At 36.2% G+C, this 15,243-nt stretch overlaps 2 protein-coding genes and 1 long non-coding RNA gene across 5 annotated transcripts in view; 2 read left to right on the plus strand and 1 right to left on the minus strand.

Annotated features, from left to right (window-relative positions):
• The first annotated feature begins 473 nt into the window (after positions 1 to 473).
• Positions 474 to 1,200, plus strand: LOC124160528. The gene is made up of 2 exons (XR_006865179.1): positions 474 to 560; positions 817 to 1,200. It is a non-coding gene; the product is annotated as an uncharacterized LOC124160528 (long non-coding RNA).
• LOC124160525 (eukaryotic translation initiation factor 4E-like) lies at positions 931 to 4,036 on the minus strand. Of its 2 annotated transcripts, none has more exons than XM_046536389.1 (5): positions 3,927 to 4,036; positions 3,422 to 3,600; positions 2,736 to 2,907; positions 1,704 to 1,843; positions 931 to 1,614 (listed from the first exon to the last, which is right to left on the minus strand). In XM_046536389.1, the coding sequence occupies exons 1-5, from the start codon at positions 3,954 to 3,956 to the stop codon at positions 1,500 to 1,502; spliced, it is 636 nt and encodes a 211-aa protein (XP_046392345.1). In that variant the 5' UTR covers positions 3,957 to 4,036; the 3' UTR covers positions 931 to 1,499. The 2 variants fall into 2 exon arrangements, with proteins under 2 accessions (XP_046392345.1, XP_046392344.1); XM_046536388.1 differs by having other exon boundaries at positions 3,918 to 4,004.
• A 42-nt stretch (positions 4,037 to 4,078) lies between these two features.
• The window catches only part of LOC124160524 (putative mediator of RNA polymerase II transcription subunit 15), a 40,361-nt gene continuing 29,196 nt past the window's right edge, over positions 4,079 to 15,243 (plus strand). The window contains exons 1-3 of one of the 2 annotated variants that reach the window (XM_046536384.1): positions 4,079 to 4,367; positions 4,571 to 4,879; positions 12,018 to 12,092. In XM_046536384.1, the coding sequence (XP_046392340.1) occupies positions 4,356 to 4,367; positions 4,571 to 4,879; positions 12,018 to 12,092 (396 nt within the window). In that variant the 5' untranslated portion in view covers positions 4,079 to 4,355. The remainder of the gene's footprint in view (positions 4,368 to 4,570; positions 4,880 to 12,017; positions 12,093 to 15,243) is intronic. The other variant, XM_046536386.1, reaches the window with a different exon arrangement.

The raw sequence follows: 15,243 nt of genomic DNA on the forward strand, positions 1-15,243 counted from the left end.
ATCATTAACTCAAGAGTATTTCAAGTAAATATTTTGCTTAGCAACTGTTGTGGCTGCAAAACATAGGATTACCACATTGCATTACCACCATTAGTCAAGTTAAATTCAAGAAATTCGGGTGGTAAAAAACATGTGTTCCACTTGTTTAATTCAATTATGAGACATTCACCATGTTACTTTGATGAAAGACAAACAAATGTAGGCACACAACAGTGGCTACATTTCTTTGTACAGAGCTTGTAACATAATGTAAACAAGCCACCATGTTGTTTGTAAATAATTTAAAACTAACAATGGTAGTGAGGGACGCGGAGAGAAGGAGGAAGGGAGTCGCGTATAGAGAGAAGGAAGGGATAGACGTGTTATAAAAGATTGGGAGAAAAATTAAAGTAGTGGTGTATTGAGAGACCGGAGGAAGAAATACGGCAGAATTCAAGATCAGCAGAAAGAAGAAAAGGACGCATAGAAAAAGCAGGCGTCTACGAGAGAGAAAGTGACCGGAGGAAAGGGATACGGCAGAACTCAAGATCCCCACTGGTGCAGTTTATGGCAGTGGTTCAGTGAGTGGTAGTACGGATAGTACAAATGAGATTGTAATAGTCATGGCGGCTTGTTGATGTTGTTTATGCTCACGAGTTTTAAATTGTAAAATTTCTTTATAAAGTGTTATAAAAATAATTTGTTAAGTAAGAGAAGTGGAAAATTAATTAAAACGTTACAAGCTCTACCATTCCTAAACAGGAGAAGTATAAAACATTTCTGGATATGCATTTCCCACAGCCATTACTATAGTATTTAACCATTCTGCTTTTTCAGATGTCACATTAAGCAACCCCAGAAATTCTTCAGCTAAGCTCCAGTATGAAGTTAAAGAAATTGAAGGGCCCAGTTCAACTAACTGCAAACCAAATAAATTTAAAAATTCAGAAGTCATTAATTATGAAGCATTTATTCAAATATTTCCAAATAATTCCAATTTCAGATTCATTACTCTAAACACTCATATATTTACACCATTTAAAAGAAAGAGGTGTCCAATACATAACCAAGAAGTTATTTGCTAACTTATTAAAAGTTGAAACACATAATGAATTTAACTATTTTAAATTAAATACTAACTAGTTAATGAAAACAGAATGAGTCTTATTCTGCAAATGCCTTTAAACCATACAGAGAAAAATATTAACATAACAAACAAAACTTCTCACAAAAAATTACCTTTAATTTAAATAATTTTAATATGCAAAAAAGTTCACCATGCACACTTCACTCTTAACACATGGGACAATAGCAATAAACAATAGCAAACCCATGTTTCTGAGTCAGGATTATTAAAAGCTGAGATAAACCAAAACTTCACCCATCTTTGACAAATCACAGGATCCATTCAACCCATCCTACCAAAGTGTAAAAGCCATTTAACTTCTGATCTTCATGCATTTGGCCTTCCAAATTCTTCTGCTTCACTACCATGATGAATATGGGTGAAATCTCCATAATTAACATGTGTAAGTGTTCTTTGCTGCAGAGCTAGATTTAGTTTGAGTGTCTCTATGAATTTGATATCCAATTGTTACTTTTGGGCCTATTCTCAGTCTCTCTTTTAATTTTCGCCTAAGGGATTAGAAGAGAAAGCATTAAAAACGGAAACAATCACATAATAAATACAAACAAACACATGCCTATTTTTGCAAAATACATACCCTATTTCCTTGACACTAGGGCCATTAGAATAGTCAGCGGTCCATAGACCTATTTTATCCATTTTACTCCTTACATTTAAAACTGCCCCACATACTTCGTCACTACACTCATCAAATGCCTCTCCGATCATACAAAGTAACTGTAAAGTATTAAGATTGATAAACATTCAATTCCTTTTCTAGGTAAACTATGCTACAACACAACTGCAATTACACACTCCTAAGCTAAAACACAATGTATCATCATTAACTTTGGAATTATGAAGCAACAAAAGACCCTTGTTAAAATGAATAAGTAAGCAAAATTAATTTTAAGCATTAAATTATAAAAATACCACAACCAGCAAAAGCTCATTCCCCAGAACAATATGGAAATATTTTCCCGAAGCTGATTATACAAACAGCTGCCGACCCAACAAACTTGTATTTGGCACCTCCTAAGTGTGTTGATACATCTTTTACTACAAAGGCTATGTCTTTCGATGCCCAATCAAATATAACAATATTTTAAAATGCTCTTCCTCTTGTTAAAATTTCTCGCTTGAAATTCAGCCACATGATTTTGAAAAATGCCAGCTTACATAGATGTCATAAAATTATTCTTAAACAATAAAAATGTACACAAATAGGGCAATAATTTTCAAACACATGTGCATAAACTATGCACACACTTTCCATGACCTTTCCAAGTTGAATACGCCAACTTAAGCATGTGATCTGTCATCAAAGCACCATTGTCATGCAGTGGCCAATAAGAGATCACACAACTAAAAAAATGCATGCATTTTCTGACTTTAATTCATTATACCCATAAGGAAAATGTTTCATTACCAATAACACTATGTCTTTCTGAGTAGGGGATCTTTCCCTCAAGATAGGGGTTCAGGACACCCAAATATTATTTGTGCATCGCTACATATAAGCATATTATGAACTTTAAGCTCAAACAACATCCACTTTTGGGGGTCCAGGTAGTAACAAATTATCTCACAAGCTTACAAAAATGATAGAATACACACTATTCATACGTACCACTTCTAGCCAAATGTTTGTGAGCTCATTTCTCTTCTTTTCCAAGTTGACAAGCCATCGCCCACCACGTTTGTTAGCATCATCTTCCCACATAGGCCTGATGCCCTTTTTGAAAAGGGAGTAATCACACCCCACACGAAGGTCACTTGCTGCTTTTATGTTGTTGTACAAGCTAATAAAGAGTAAGAAATTGTAAACAAAATTTAGTTCGACGAGTATTCATCACAAGAAACAAAAACTGTCACAGATCTACTTAAATCATTGCAGCACAGTGCCAAGACCTGGTACATATCTTCGATGGACTAACTCAAATAGCGTTCTTTTGGGAAATAAACCCACTATGTCTTAAGCTGAGAAGACATTTGAAATTCCCGAGTTGTGATTTCACAGCTCTTAACTATAAGGACATCATTAATCAGTCAGAAGCACATAGTAGGACACTAAGTGTGCAATTCAACATGCTTCTACACACAACATAACAGATTAAGTACTAATAATTCACCTGAACTTTTAAGTTTATTCATCATCAATTGTAGAACTATGTGAAAAACAGAAAAAAATCAGTTTCAAATAAATATTTTAACAATTTACTATGAAGGAATGAGTGCAAATAAAAATGAACACTGAAACCTTACGAGAGAAACTGTGAAAGTACTGTACAGCATTCCAACAATTTGAGAACTTACCCCCAAAAATCTTCAACTGTGTCAAAAGAAGTGATCTCGCGTTGATTTTCCTCCCATGATTTGGACCGGTCGTTTTCGTAAAACCATAACGTCCAAGTGTTCTGAAGGGGATGCTTAAAGAGATGGTGATCGGGTGCGATTGCCTCAACTTCTTCTTCCTCCTTTTTGGGAACAATCTCCTAAAAATACAAATTCCAATGAGTTTCCGCATGTGCTTGTAACTGTATAAGGATGACGTGGGGCAAGTTGGAAATTCACTGAAATGGTCAATACCCGCGATTGAAACATTGACCAATAAAATATAACAATATTTAACAATTCCTATTCTAAAATTATAGCTAAATTTAAACGAAAAAGCACTAGCTAACGTAAATGGACTCTGCTGTCGGCTAATCAGTATGGCCTTTTGAAACATTGGAACTACTGAGTCATACTTGGATTTGACAAATAAATATGGGTTAATACACTAAAAATATGAAAAATAACTTAGAAATACACAAATTACTAGTGAGTCACTGGTTTTCCCACAAGCCATGCCACCACTCCAAATCCTGCTTTCAGCTCGTTAGCTAACCTCGTTTCTCGATGTTACCAAAAGTCGAACACGTTGACAATCGCGCCATCTGTTTTTCGATTACCACAACACCAACTTAAACAGTGTTTTGTTTGACAAACTGAAGCAGAGGCAAAGGACTTGAAAGGATACACTAAAGTTAACAGTGATGAACTCGTTAAATTCTCGGAAATTTTACCGTTTTTAAATTATTGGACATCGCTTTTTATGTATTTTAGTTATTTTTATAATCTATTTGGTCGTAGGAGGTGTATTTTTTTAATATTTCGCAGTGAGAGGTCATGTTTACGTGAAGAATCACGTTCGTTTCGTTTTAATTGTGGTAAACAATAAAACTTCACCACGGACAACTACTATAGTATGAAGAGAAAGGTTACTACTTGATTTTTACATCTTTGCTTATAGTCTCTAATGTCGATTACTAACACCAACTGCCATAATAACATATTTTATTTTCTTCAACGTTGCTGTGTAAACCTTGTGTTTACCAACGTTTGCATCAGTTGTAACTCGGTAGAGTTTTATTGTATGTGCGAAATGCAGCACTGGTATTAATTTCTGCCATGCTTTTACAGCCTGACGAAGATGGAGAGGGCGATCAACTTTTACCCAAGAGACATTACCTGCCTCCAGATATGCATTTTAACATTCCACCTGTGCAAAATATTCAGTCGGGTGGGTGGCACCATAATGTAATGAATAATCTGAATAATGTTCGAGGTGGTGGTGGTGTTGGCTATCGCGGCCAAATGTGGAAGAACTGTAATCGGGGTGGAATGCCTTCTCGGGGAAACCCAAGATACTTCCGAGGCGTCAAGTCGGGAGGCCAAGGAAGATACGATTCTTCAGGCAATTATCCATCTTACAACAATGGACCATACCAGGTGAAATTGTGATTATTTAACTCAATGCTAATTTATATCATCGATTTGCAGTAGTAATTTATATTTTAGGTTTTTTTCTCAGAGTAGTTTCACGTACACAGTGCGAACTTCAGCTTCGATATTTTGGGTAGTAACACGCCATACCATCCTACTTAACTATCCGTTTTTGTAATGGATTCATGTTTTTAAGACTTTCCTATTGTGTGTGGAGTCCAGAATTCTAATATTGATGGTATTCATAATTCTAAATGGCCTGCAACTATAAGTGCTTCAAAGGTTACCGGCTGGGAAGTTTCATTGAAAAAATGATGCTAATCAATGATAGCTGCCTGTTTCAGTCGATCGTGGTAGAAGTTTAGTGAATATTATTTAAATTTCCTAAAGATAATTTATCGTAATCAAAGGAAACTGGATTTTCCTTGTGCGTGAAGTACTTGCTAACAAAGAGGTATGTGGTGACCATGGATGTGTGTACATATTATGTAGATATTTACTGTGGTTTACATCGTTCAAAAAATCTTTATTTCCTTCATTTTAGTGCGCCTGTTAATAATCTTTCTATTTCTAACGCACTCATTAGACAGTATGCATCGTTTGATGGTACATGTTTCAGTGCTATCGTCTAAATAATGAGAAATAGTTAATATAATTGTGGGATAGTGGAATCTTATGATTGATGATGAAGAAGTGTAAATCATTCATCTAGTTTGACATGATCCATATCTGTCATGATCATCATGAATAACCGAAGCCAACTACATCTTGGCATATATATCAGTTATTTCGGTGTTTGGCCAACGCATATGGCATCATATTTTTGTGTCTTGTTGGTATTACCCTCATGTAGCAGGCTTGTACTGGATCTTTCCCAATATTTCTCTTTGAGAAAATTTTGCTTTACTCCAAGGTCGCTACTGGCCAGAATTGCAGAGTATCACTTATATAGTCTGAATCGATCTGAAAAACCGTACTTAATTTCCTTCTTAAGGTGAGATAATATCGTATACATCTACGATGCTGTGTGTCAAATTGCGAGGATAGTTTGCCCTTTTCTTTATTTCTTGCATTAGTTATGCGGTTGTTTCTTGTGAACCTCATTTCAGTGTCTTGTTGGAATTGGTTTGTTCTCTAGATATGTACATTTTCCTGCATAACCTTTAATTATAATTGTGTAATATTCTCTTTCTTCTATGTAGAAGGGGTGGATGAGGATACTATTTTCTGAGCACTTGTGAATTTAGTGCTACCACTCAACATCCATTGAAGTGCAATTGTGCATTTACTGTCTGCCGAATTATTTTAGTTTTATACATAGCCCAGTTGGTCATGGTAGCAGTCACTCTGAAATATGGTCATGTGAAAGCATTCAGTTATGATCTTTGTGTCAAGCAACAATTAAAAAGTCATGTGAGCAGTGTTCACAATATGAGCCTTCAGCAACATTTTAGAAAAGCTTCAACAAAAAAAAAGTTTTCGTTATTAGCTTCATTGACTTATATTACTGATAAAATTTCTCTTCCATTGTTGTTACTGAGCAAGTCTCTGATCATATAAATGTCAGACTATGCAGTTAAGTTGGCACGTTGTTAAAATATTTGCAGCCTTATACTTAATCCGTATTAGGGATTAGTTTTTTCATTAACAATGGCCAATTTTCTAATATTTATAGAGATAGAATTTGAAAAAGAAAGACTCATATTTGAATACTTTAAATAGATTGCCTTCGTCTTTAACTAGTTGCTGTAAAAAATTGATGGCCTTATTCCTTAGGCAGATAAGTTCGTGGTGTCATGTGCTACTGCCTTGCGGGATACCATTTCTCGGCTACTCCTCTCTCCACAAATAACCATCAGGTACTTCGTTGTGGTTTACACTTTTTCTTCAGGGAGTAGTTTTCCTGTTTTAGTTAATGAGCCGGGATGCTTATGGCATTACAAACTCATGAATGAAGGCTGCAACATACACTCGTTTTTGCATTTTAATGTTATGGAAGAATGCCCTGATAAGGAAGGTTCTAGTCATCATAACTAATCTTTTCCTTAAATTGTACTGATTACTTTTAATAGATTGCGATTTTAGGTGTGAGTGCACAATCCATTTATAACATTCAGTAATGGTAGGAGGTCTGCTTTGTCAAATGTTATAAAATGGTTTGAAATATCTTGAATTTTTGTTGATTTTATGTAAATTTTTATTTATGGTGTCCATAAATTTTCAACAAGTAGTCAGATTGCTCCTGATTATAAATTGATTTGAAATCTTGCAGACCCTTCTTATCCTTAGATGTGTGGAATAAATCCATTATTATTTGCATTTACCATGAATTAAAACTCTGATAACCTGAATTTGCACCAGGTTCTATACTATTTAAGCTATCTAGCAATCTTCTTCATCTGTGAAGTTGAATAATGTGCAAATTTGCCATTTCAGTCATTGGGTTGTGAATGCAAGGTAGCTTTTTTTAGCGGCGATATGCCTGATTTAAGCTATGGTTACCAAATGGATCTATATGTGCTCTGTTGCTAATGATTGTAGTAAAAGATTACATTATCATGACCAACTGTGAGTGATTATGTTGACATTGAAGTTTATTTTGTATTTGAAAAAATTGGCTTATAGTTAAAAGTTACAATTGCTTACCTCAAAATGCTGTAGAATTTGAATATGAAGTATTAATTTTTGATAAAAGCTGCAGAAAAAGTAAATGCACCACAATTTTCCCAATTTATCCACCTTTGTTTTAGATAACTCGTTACTTTAATTTTTTTTAAATATCTGGGAAAATCTAAAATGAGACCTGTACTTTTTTCTTATTTCCATTATAAATGATTTGATTGAATTAATATTTTTTTTAAACAACACAAAAAACATGGTTTAAATAGTTTCTCAACATGCTTTTAATTATTAGGCAATTCTTTTTCAAACTCAAGTTTACTAGATTTTTCAGCCAATAGTGGTAGATTATGGGCTAGGAAGAAGGATAAATTCTTGAATAGATTTTTTTTAAAACTGCTATCTTGGAAAAAGGGGGAGTTTATTTGTTTTACTCAAAATATTTTTTGTTGAGTGAGCACTATGCAATTCAATGGTTGTTGCACTGTAATGATGAGCAATATCTAAAAAAAAATTTTTTTAATCAGCAGAACTCTCGTGATTTAGGGTCCACCATTATATATTTTGGAAAGTGCTTGTGGGAGTGAAAAGTAATTAGGAAGTATTATTTAATTACTTTCCTTCATTTTTTTAGCATTCAAACCCATTGACCTTGCCCGCCTCATGTTAAAATGAGAAGATTTTCTATAAATGGTGATAAGTCATTGAACATGGTATTCTATCCATTAATACGGAATAATCATTTTAATAAAAAAATTTCATCACTAAGAACTCTCAAATGAAATATGTATTTTCAGAATAGGAAAGATCGATGAGCCTTGAATGATGTAAATGTTTTTGAAGTTGCTGCCACATATTAATAATCCAGCACAATAAGGCAATTCCAGTGGTTGGCTTTGCTTGGGTTCTTTGAGCTGCATGAACCTAATGATGGTGTTTACTAACAAACTTCTTTCAGGTTTAATTATGACATCCAAGTGTTGCTGTGCATTAATGTGTTGATAAGTAATCAGGCTGCATTAATTAATATAGTTTCAAAGTGTTTATCACACAGGAATTAGTTCCAAGGAATGTAGGATATGGTCATTTTCTGCAGTGTTGGTGTTAATTTGCCTTTCTTTAATGAGTGCGTTATGATGTAAGAAAGCTCTTTCAATGGTGACGTACCTGATTTAGGAATGGTGAAGATATTGATCTTTATGAGCAATCTAGCTGTGATGAAGCACTTGGGAAAAACTGTGTGTTTTATGCTGGTTTTTGTGTTTCTCTGTGGTGTTGGAGTTGAAATGTGCATAATGGAATGTTCATAAACATTCTTAAAGTTGGCATTAATGTTTGCGTGTATGCTGGCTGAGTTAATAGTCATCTTGCGTATGGGGTTCCTGATGTTTAATATCTTAATCGCAATTAATTTATTCCATGCCCCAAAATGATTTTTATGATGAAGAGGAATCAGCCTGTGGTGATTTTGTCCTGGCTCCACAGGAGTGGAAAGGAACTTAGTCAATATCAGCATCGTTAAGTTCGTTTAAGATGCTTGAATGTTACATCATTTGAGGAACTGAAATGGAAGCTGATACCAGCTAATTATGTAGATACATCAGCAAAGTGAATACAAAAGTGAATTTCACCATGAAAAGTGAAACAGAAGGTGCAATCATTAAGCTTATGAATGGGAACTTACTACAAATGGTACACAATGGATTCAGCGAAAGAGTGATGAATATTTTTTGCCTTTAAAGTGACCATAAATCAATGTTATTTTTCTTGCAGTGTAATTATTCTTTTACTTTGGGAATTTTCGTCATGCTAATGGAAATGAAAGCATTAAATAAAAGATTAAAATCTTAGAAGATTCCCAAAAAAATTCTCATGATTGAAGCAAAAAGAAGTGGTGATCCTGATAAAGCCAAATCTCTTTTTGACATCATTTCCATATGAATATTAAACAGTGCACTGTCTCATTCAAGAGAAATATTTGAATTATGAATGCAGTTTACTTAGGTGAAAAAGGTAGCTGCTCCAAGCCCATAAATGCTGCTGAACAGGGAAGCCTTTCCCCTCTGTACGTGCTCCGAAGGAAAATTATTGGAATCTGGAGGATGTGAAAGTGCTGTATTGCTTACATTGAGCAATGAAGAATGCTAAAGATTTTGGAGAGTGCGTGAAATCAAATGGTGCCGATGTCAATCTTATAGTTGATACACTATTTTCCTAACGGTAGTGCTTCTGAATAATAGAAAGTAATTTCTCTTGGATGTGTTAGAAATGAAAATATGCAGTATGAGTGTTGATATAAAATGATGGTTGTGCTCATATGATACAGTATTTGAATCAACAATTCAGTAGTAATGCCACGTTATGTTTTTTAAAGTTCATAATTACATGATCTAGTGGCTAAGCTCAAAGCCAAGGAGTGAGTCTTCTTAGGTTTTCTTTTGAAAACCTTGGGTAGAAGACAGAATAATTTAATCGGCCGCATCATGAGATGCAATGATCTAGTGAAAATTATCATTGCAGGACAGGTGAAACGAAAGAATGGCAGAAGTCGGCCTGAATGAGATACATGGAACAGGTGATGAAGAGTGTGAAGCTGAAGACTTGTGTAGATGCTAAAAGATTAGCTGATGGTAGAATTGAGTGGATAGCTCTGTCAAACCAATCTTTGAATTGATGATGTTGATGATAATTTCATCCCATGCTGATAATCATGGATACTTTTCTTGGTGCAAGCGACTGAAATTCAAGAGATTTTTAATGCTCTTGTGTCTAACTACGGTGTTTTTACGGAATGTGTCATGAGGGGCACATGTCAAAAATTGAATATGTCATAGCTATGCCCAGTGATGTGAGTATGCTTCAGTATGACATTTATGCACCTGAGAAGTGCACATTACAAAAAGCTGAGGAGAGAAGCAGTGCAAGGAAATGGCTTTTTCTAAGAAAAATCAGTTTTTTCAACTTGCCGTAAGTTACAGGTGGATAACACTTTTTTGTCGAGGAGTGATGTAATTATATGGTGGAAGTGGTTCTAAGAAGTAGAAAATATTCCCTACATAAGTTGGTGTTTCTATTGTGTGGACTTAGTTCACAATTGAGAGCTGTGCAACAAGTGTCTCCATACGGATTTGTCTTCCCTGATCTCGTTATGGATGTGTGGTGGCTGTTATATTTCTGGAGCTTGCATGCTGTGTGGTTTTACCCTAATTTCATATTATGAGATGTCTTCTCATTTCATAGATCAGAAAAAAAATTATGCAAGCCTTTCTATTTAACCAGATACTGAGAACCATAGATTCCTCTGGCTCCAAATCCTCTCGCTACAAAGCAACTGAGTGCCATGAGTGTGACTGGGTGGTGGCATTAAGCTGTGTAACATAATAACAGCATCCTGCTCGAATTAATGAGTAATTTAACCACCCTCTCATGTTGTGTGGAAAGTTACTAACAGTGTCACTAAACTCTCTTGCCTTACCAGTCCTGGTGCTAATTAACTGGAAGTGGATACCCTTTTATATAAGTGTAAAAGGAATTCATCTTTCTTCTCCTGTTTACAATAATTGATCATGCTCACCATGTTCCTTGGTCTAATACAAATGCAAGTGTAATGTGCCATAGAGCATTAAATGAGAATACTTCCTGCCTGGAGGGCTTATAGCAACTCATGCCAAAAGCTAGCCGCAGTGGGATGATTCATCACAGTTTTTTTGCTGTTAATTGAGCATTTCACTTCAGAAAATTTTGCCTCAGTTTTGTGTCATCATCGGTGCAATAGCACTTTCGTGGCTTGTGTGTGAGAATAGCTGATTCAGAGATTGAGTGTCACACTTCACTTTGATGAAGGCTGGTGGAATGTACCTCAATGAGTGAATGCCATGCTAATGGAATCATTATGGATTTGAATTTAAGCTGAGGAAAATGTGCGAGATCTGTTTTGGATGTCTACAAAGTATTTGTGACAGAACAAAAGTCAGTGTGATCTGCTATTTTGGAAGAAGATGACATCAGGAGACTGTTGATGGCAGCATTGAATTTTTTAATTATGGAGAAAACATTTAAAACCTAAGGTAAAAAACAAAAGAAATTGATTTGAATTCTTAGAAATCCATGAAAAGTGGGAGAATTAGGATCCCATCACCTATTGCGGTCTGGTTCCTCTAAAAAGCCCTTGGAAGAGGAACCTGGCTTGTGGTTCTGTCTTTCGTAGTGTCCTTATTCATGACTTGAGATTCAGATTGGAATCACAGTGTTTTTATTGCATAATGAGCATGAAAAATACTTCTGGTTGCAAAAATAGTTCATTTGTGGATTACTGGTGGCTCATATTTATAGCATGTGCCAACACTGAAAAGTATGCAATAAATTTTGTTCATATTACTTGGCTCAGGGTGCAGGTGGAGTGGAGATGAGATGGAATGCATTATATTTTTTGGCTTAATTTTTTTATGTTAATTATCCCATTTTTGTTAGTTTATTTTAAGTTTCTGTTATACAAACCTGATCTTAATCCACTTTCTTCCTGCAGAGCGCTGGATATTATCACCCACAGCCATGGCCCCAAGATTCATATGGAGATACTGTTGTCACTCCTGACATTGCTGTAAGTTCTGATTGATTCTCAACCTAAGCTCAGCATTTGCTGGATCTCTAATACACTTAAGAGATTCATGCTGACGGCCATGCATATAATTCCAGCTTGTTTCCCATTACTCAAGATGTACTCCTATCATTTTGTTTTTTGCTGTAATTTCATTCTTTCATTTTTTTTGCTTCTCTGAAAACTGTTTATGATATTCTAGCACTTTTGCGACAGTGGGCGAATGCCATTGTACTTTGTAGTTTTTTGTCATAGTTAGTTCTTGCAAGGTCATGAATTTTTGTAGCTCTGATCTGATATTTTAGTTGGTGAAATTGAATAGATTTAGGTTTTAATCTGTAGATGTTAATTGATACCTCCACTGTTCAAGCACTCAACAATCACCCACCGGATTAAACCCGCTCATCTCGGAGCGCAACAATACGCATGCGCCCAGCTGGCAGTAGCCGGAGCACAAACGTTCACCTCCTAAGCTTGGAGACTTGGAGGTGGGCGTTAGTGTTCTGGCTACTGCCAGCTGAGCACATGCGTAATGTTGAGCTCCGAGATGAGCGGGTTTGATCTGGTGAAGGCACGGCAGGAACAAGTGACTTTGTACGCAGTCATGTGCGTGGGTGCAAAGTTAAGTACACCAAAGGATGAAGTTCAGCATGATAAAGTATTTGACTTAACCGGGATTCGAACTCGGATATCCCGATTGCCGGTCAGGTGTGTTAGCCAGTTACACCACAGAGCCATTTTCTCAGAGCAAACTTCGTGATGGGTTTACCGAACAAGATGTAAACGTCACAAGTCCACAGTGTGGCACATGTGGCAAGGGTCGTGCTTACTAAGCCACTGTCGGGGTGAAAAACCCTTGTTTTGCCGCTGGTCGGTGACGACGAATTTCAAAGACCCATCCTGAAGTTTGCTCTGAAAAAATGGCATGGTGGTGTAACTGTCTAACACACCTGACGGGCAATTGGGAGATTCAGGTTCTAATCCCTGCTAAGTCAAATATTTTTCATGGCGAACTTCATCCTTTGGTTTATTTAAATTTGATCCGGTGGGTGATTTTTGAGTGATAGTACGGTAAAGGTATTGCAATGTACAGTCGTGGTAATTAAAAGTACTGTATGGACACGCTTTGAAGCAACTTCAGTGCAAAATCTAAAAAACCAGTCTTTCATGTTGGTTTGACACTCTTAGTCTCCAGGAAAGAGATAGCCTGAGTGGAAAGGGGGTAATGAAGACATTTTCTGGCACTCTGTTCTTAGATTTGACATTAAAAAAGAATAGTTCTTTTTGCCCTTAGATCTTACAAAAAAGATAAAAGATGCCTAAAAAAAGGAGGAGATTAAAAAATAATGGTAGTTCACAATTATCAATGCTAATAAGGAGGTTTGTATTTGTGTTATGTAATTCAATCATAAGGTATATGTACTTATCTCACTCACTCAGTGATTCATTCAGCAGTTTGGTGTGGATCGGTGAGGGTAAAGCTCACCAGGGATCAGGGTTGGTGTCCATTTCCCCTCCCTGGTCCTCCTCATATGCAGAGGATTTTTTGTGTGTCTAAAGGCTTCATCTGGGATTAGAACCAAACCCCCTTTGATCAGTAGCCAAGCACTCTACCCTCTAGTCCACCATGCTGTTGGTGTAATTTGGCGTGAGGCCTCCAAAGTACCGATAATCACTTGTGAGGTTTTCATCAGTGCATCATCTTAAATGAGTTTTTGTGTGTCTCTTGAATGATTCTTCAGGTGTAGTTAACTTATTATGACTATGAGGAAATTTTAATTACATTATCATTACTCTCTTCCCCCCCTTGCATAGTATCGCATAATTTTAACCCTTTTCTGCCTTGAAAATATCTCCTATTTCCTTCTAATACGTCATCTATTTAAACTTATTTCAAACCCTTGCTTGTTAAATACAAGCATGTAGTTCATTTTTCACATTCGTGTACCTCCTTCAATGAGTTCTAGGACTTCATCTGTGATCAATGTAATTTTCTTGACAGCTGCTCTTCCATGAACCTCTTTTGAGGCCTCCTTTAGTCCACTTTTAATGTTTTTCCAGCTATCTTCATCAGTAAAATCCTCTTTTATTGTATCTTCCACTCCAATTTTAACACATGTAACCAATTTCAGCTCTCAGTTAGTCCCCACCCAGACATTCAAATGAGGAACTACTTAACGTCGAGGGTATTTTTTCATGAGAATTCAATCTTGTCGGTCAGCTATAAAATTAATGAGTCAAGTAACTGAGACAGCATAGGATAATAATATGCTGGTTCCCCTTGCCTTCTTCATTGTAGTACTAAAGCCATTTGAGTAAAAGTTACCATGCCTGCCATAATTTGAGTGTAGCTGTACCTATCTGTATGATTTCCCTTTTCCCTCAGTGAAGGAGACCTGCTGTTCTCTCCTCCTGGTGATGGGGAGTATGTATAATTTTTGGTGAAATCCCACCACAGCCCAAGGATAAACTGAAACTCCATCATAGTGTCATCGCTTTTTATCCACGACTGCTTATTCATCCAGTAAACTCGCTAATATTGCAGCAAACCTCTTGAACTAGAGGTGGACCTATCATCTACAACCCAGTTGACACAACCAGTGGCTTTAAGCTCAGCAGCTAGATTTCTTTTCTACAGAAGCCAGTTTCTTGATTGGCTTTGTAAACTCCTGAGACCTTGTAACAGTCTTTAAATCTCTACCAACTTTCAAGTGCCTAACTCCATACATCCCTGCCCTATTTTAATGCTATTCATTGTCTTTTCAACTTGCATTTGCCTTCTTTCTTGACAAGTATTAGTCTTTTCTGATGTGCCTGCAGTTTAGTCACACTGAAGTGGCTGTCCTTCCTCCTCTCAGCCAGATATTACTCCTGCATCAGTTGTTTCACCAATAGTCTCATATGTGGCATATTCTCAATTATTCTTTGATCACCATTCCTTATGTAGAAGGCATTTGAGATGGCTATATTAGTTAGGTTTTAATCTCCACCATATCATTGAAACTGTTTTAGCAACATCGATTTTATTCTGCTGCATCATTGAAGCTATGTAGCATATGTAGCTACATTCCTTCTAGCTTCTACTATTGATCTGTATTTGGATGGCATACATGGGTAATTATCCTTGTTCACAAAAATTTAATGTATGTCGGCG

Source organism: Ischnura elegans, chromosome 6, assembly GCF_921293095.1.
Source record: "Ischnura elegans chromosome 6, ioIscEleg1.1, whole genome shotgun sequence".
Lineage (NCBI taxonomy): Eukaryota > Metazoa > Arthropoda > Insecta > Odonata > Coenagrionidae > Ischnura > Ischnura elegans.

Coding starts and splice junctions, on each gene's coding strand:
- LOC124160525 (XM_046536388.1), bottom strand. CDS start 3,956: ATGGCTTGTGGGAAAACCAGTGACTCACTAGTAATTTGT. Junction 3,601..3,917: donor GTGACTCACTAGTAATTTGT/GTATTTCTAAGT, acceptor TTGTATTTTTAG/GAGATTGTTCCCAAAAAGGA. Junction 1,615..1,703: donor CCTAGTGTCAAGGAAATAGG/GTATGTATTTTG, acceptor CTAATCCCTTAG/GCGAAAATTAAAAGAGAGAC.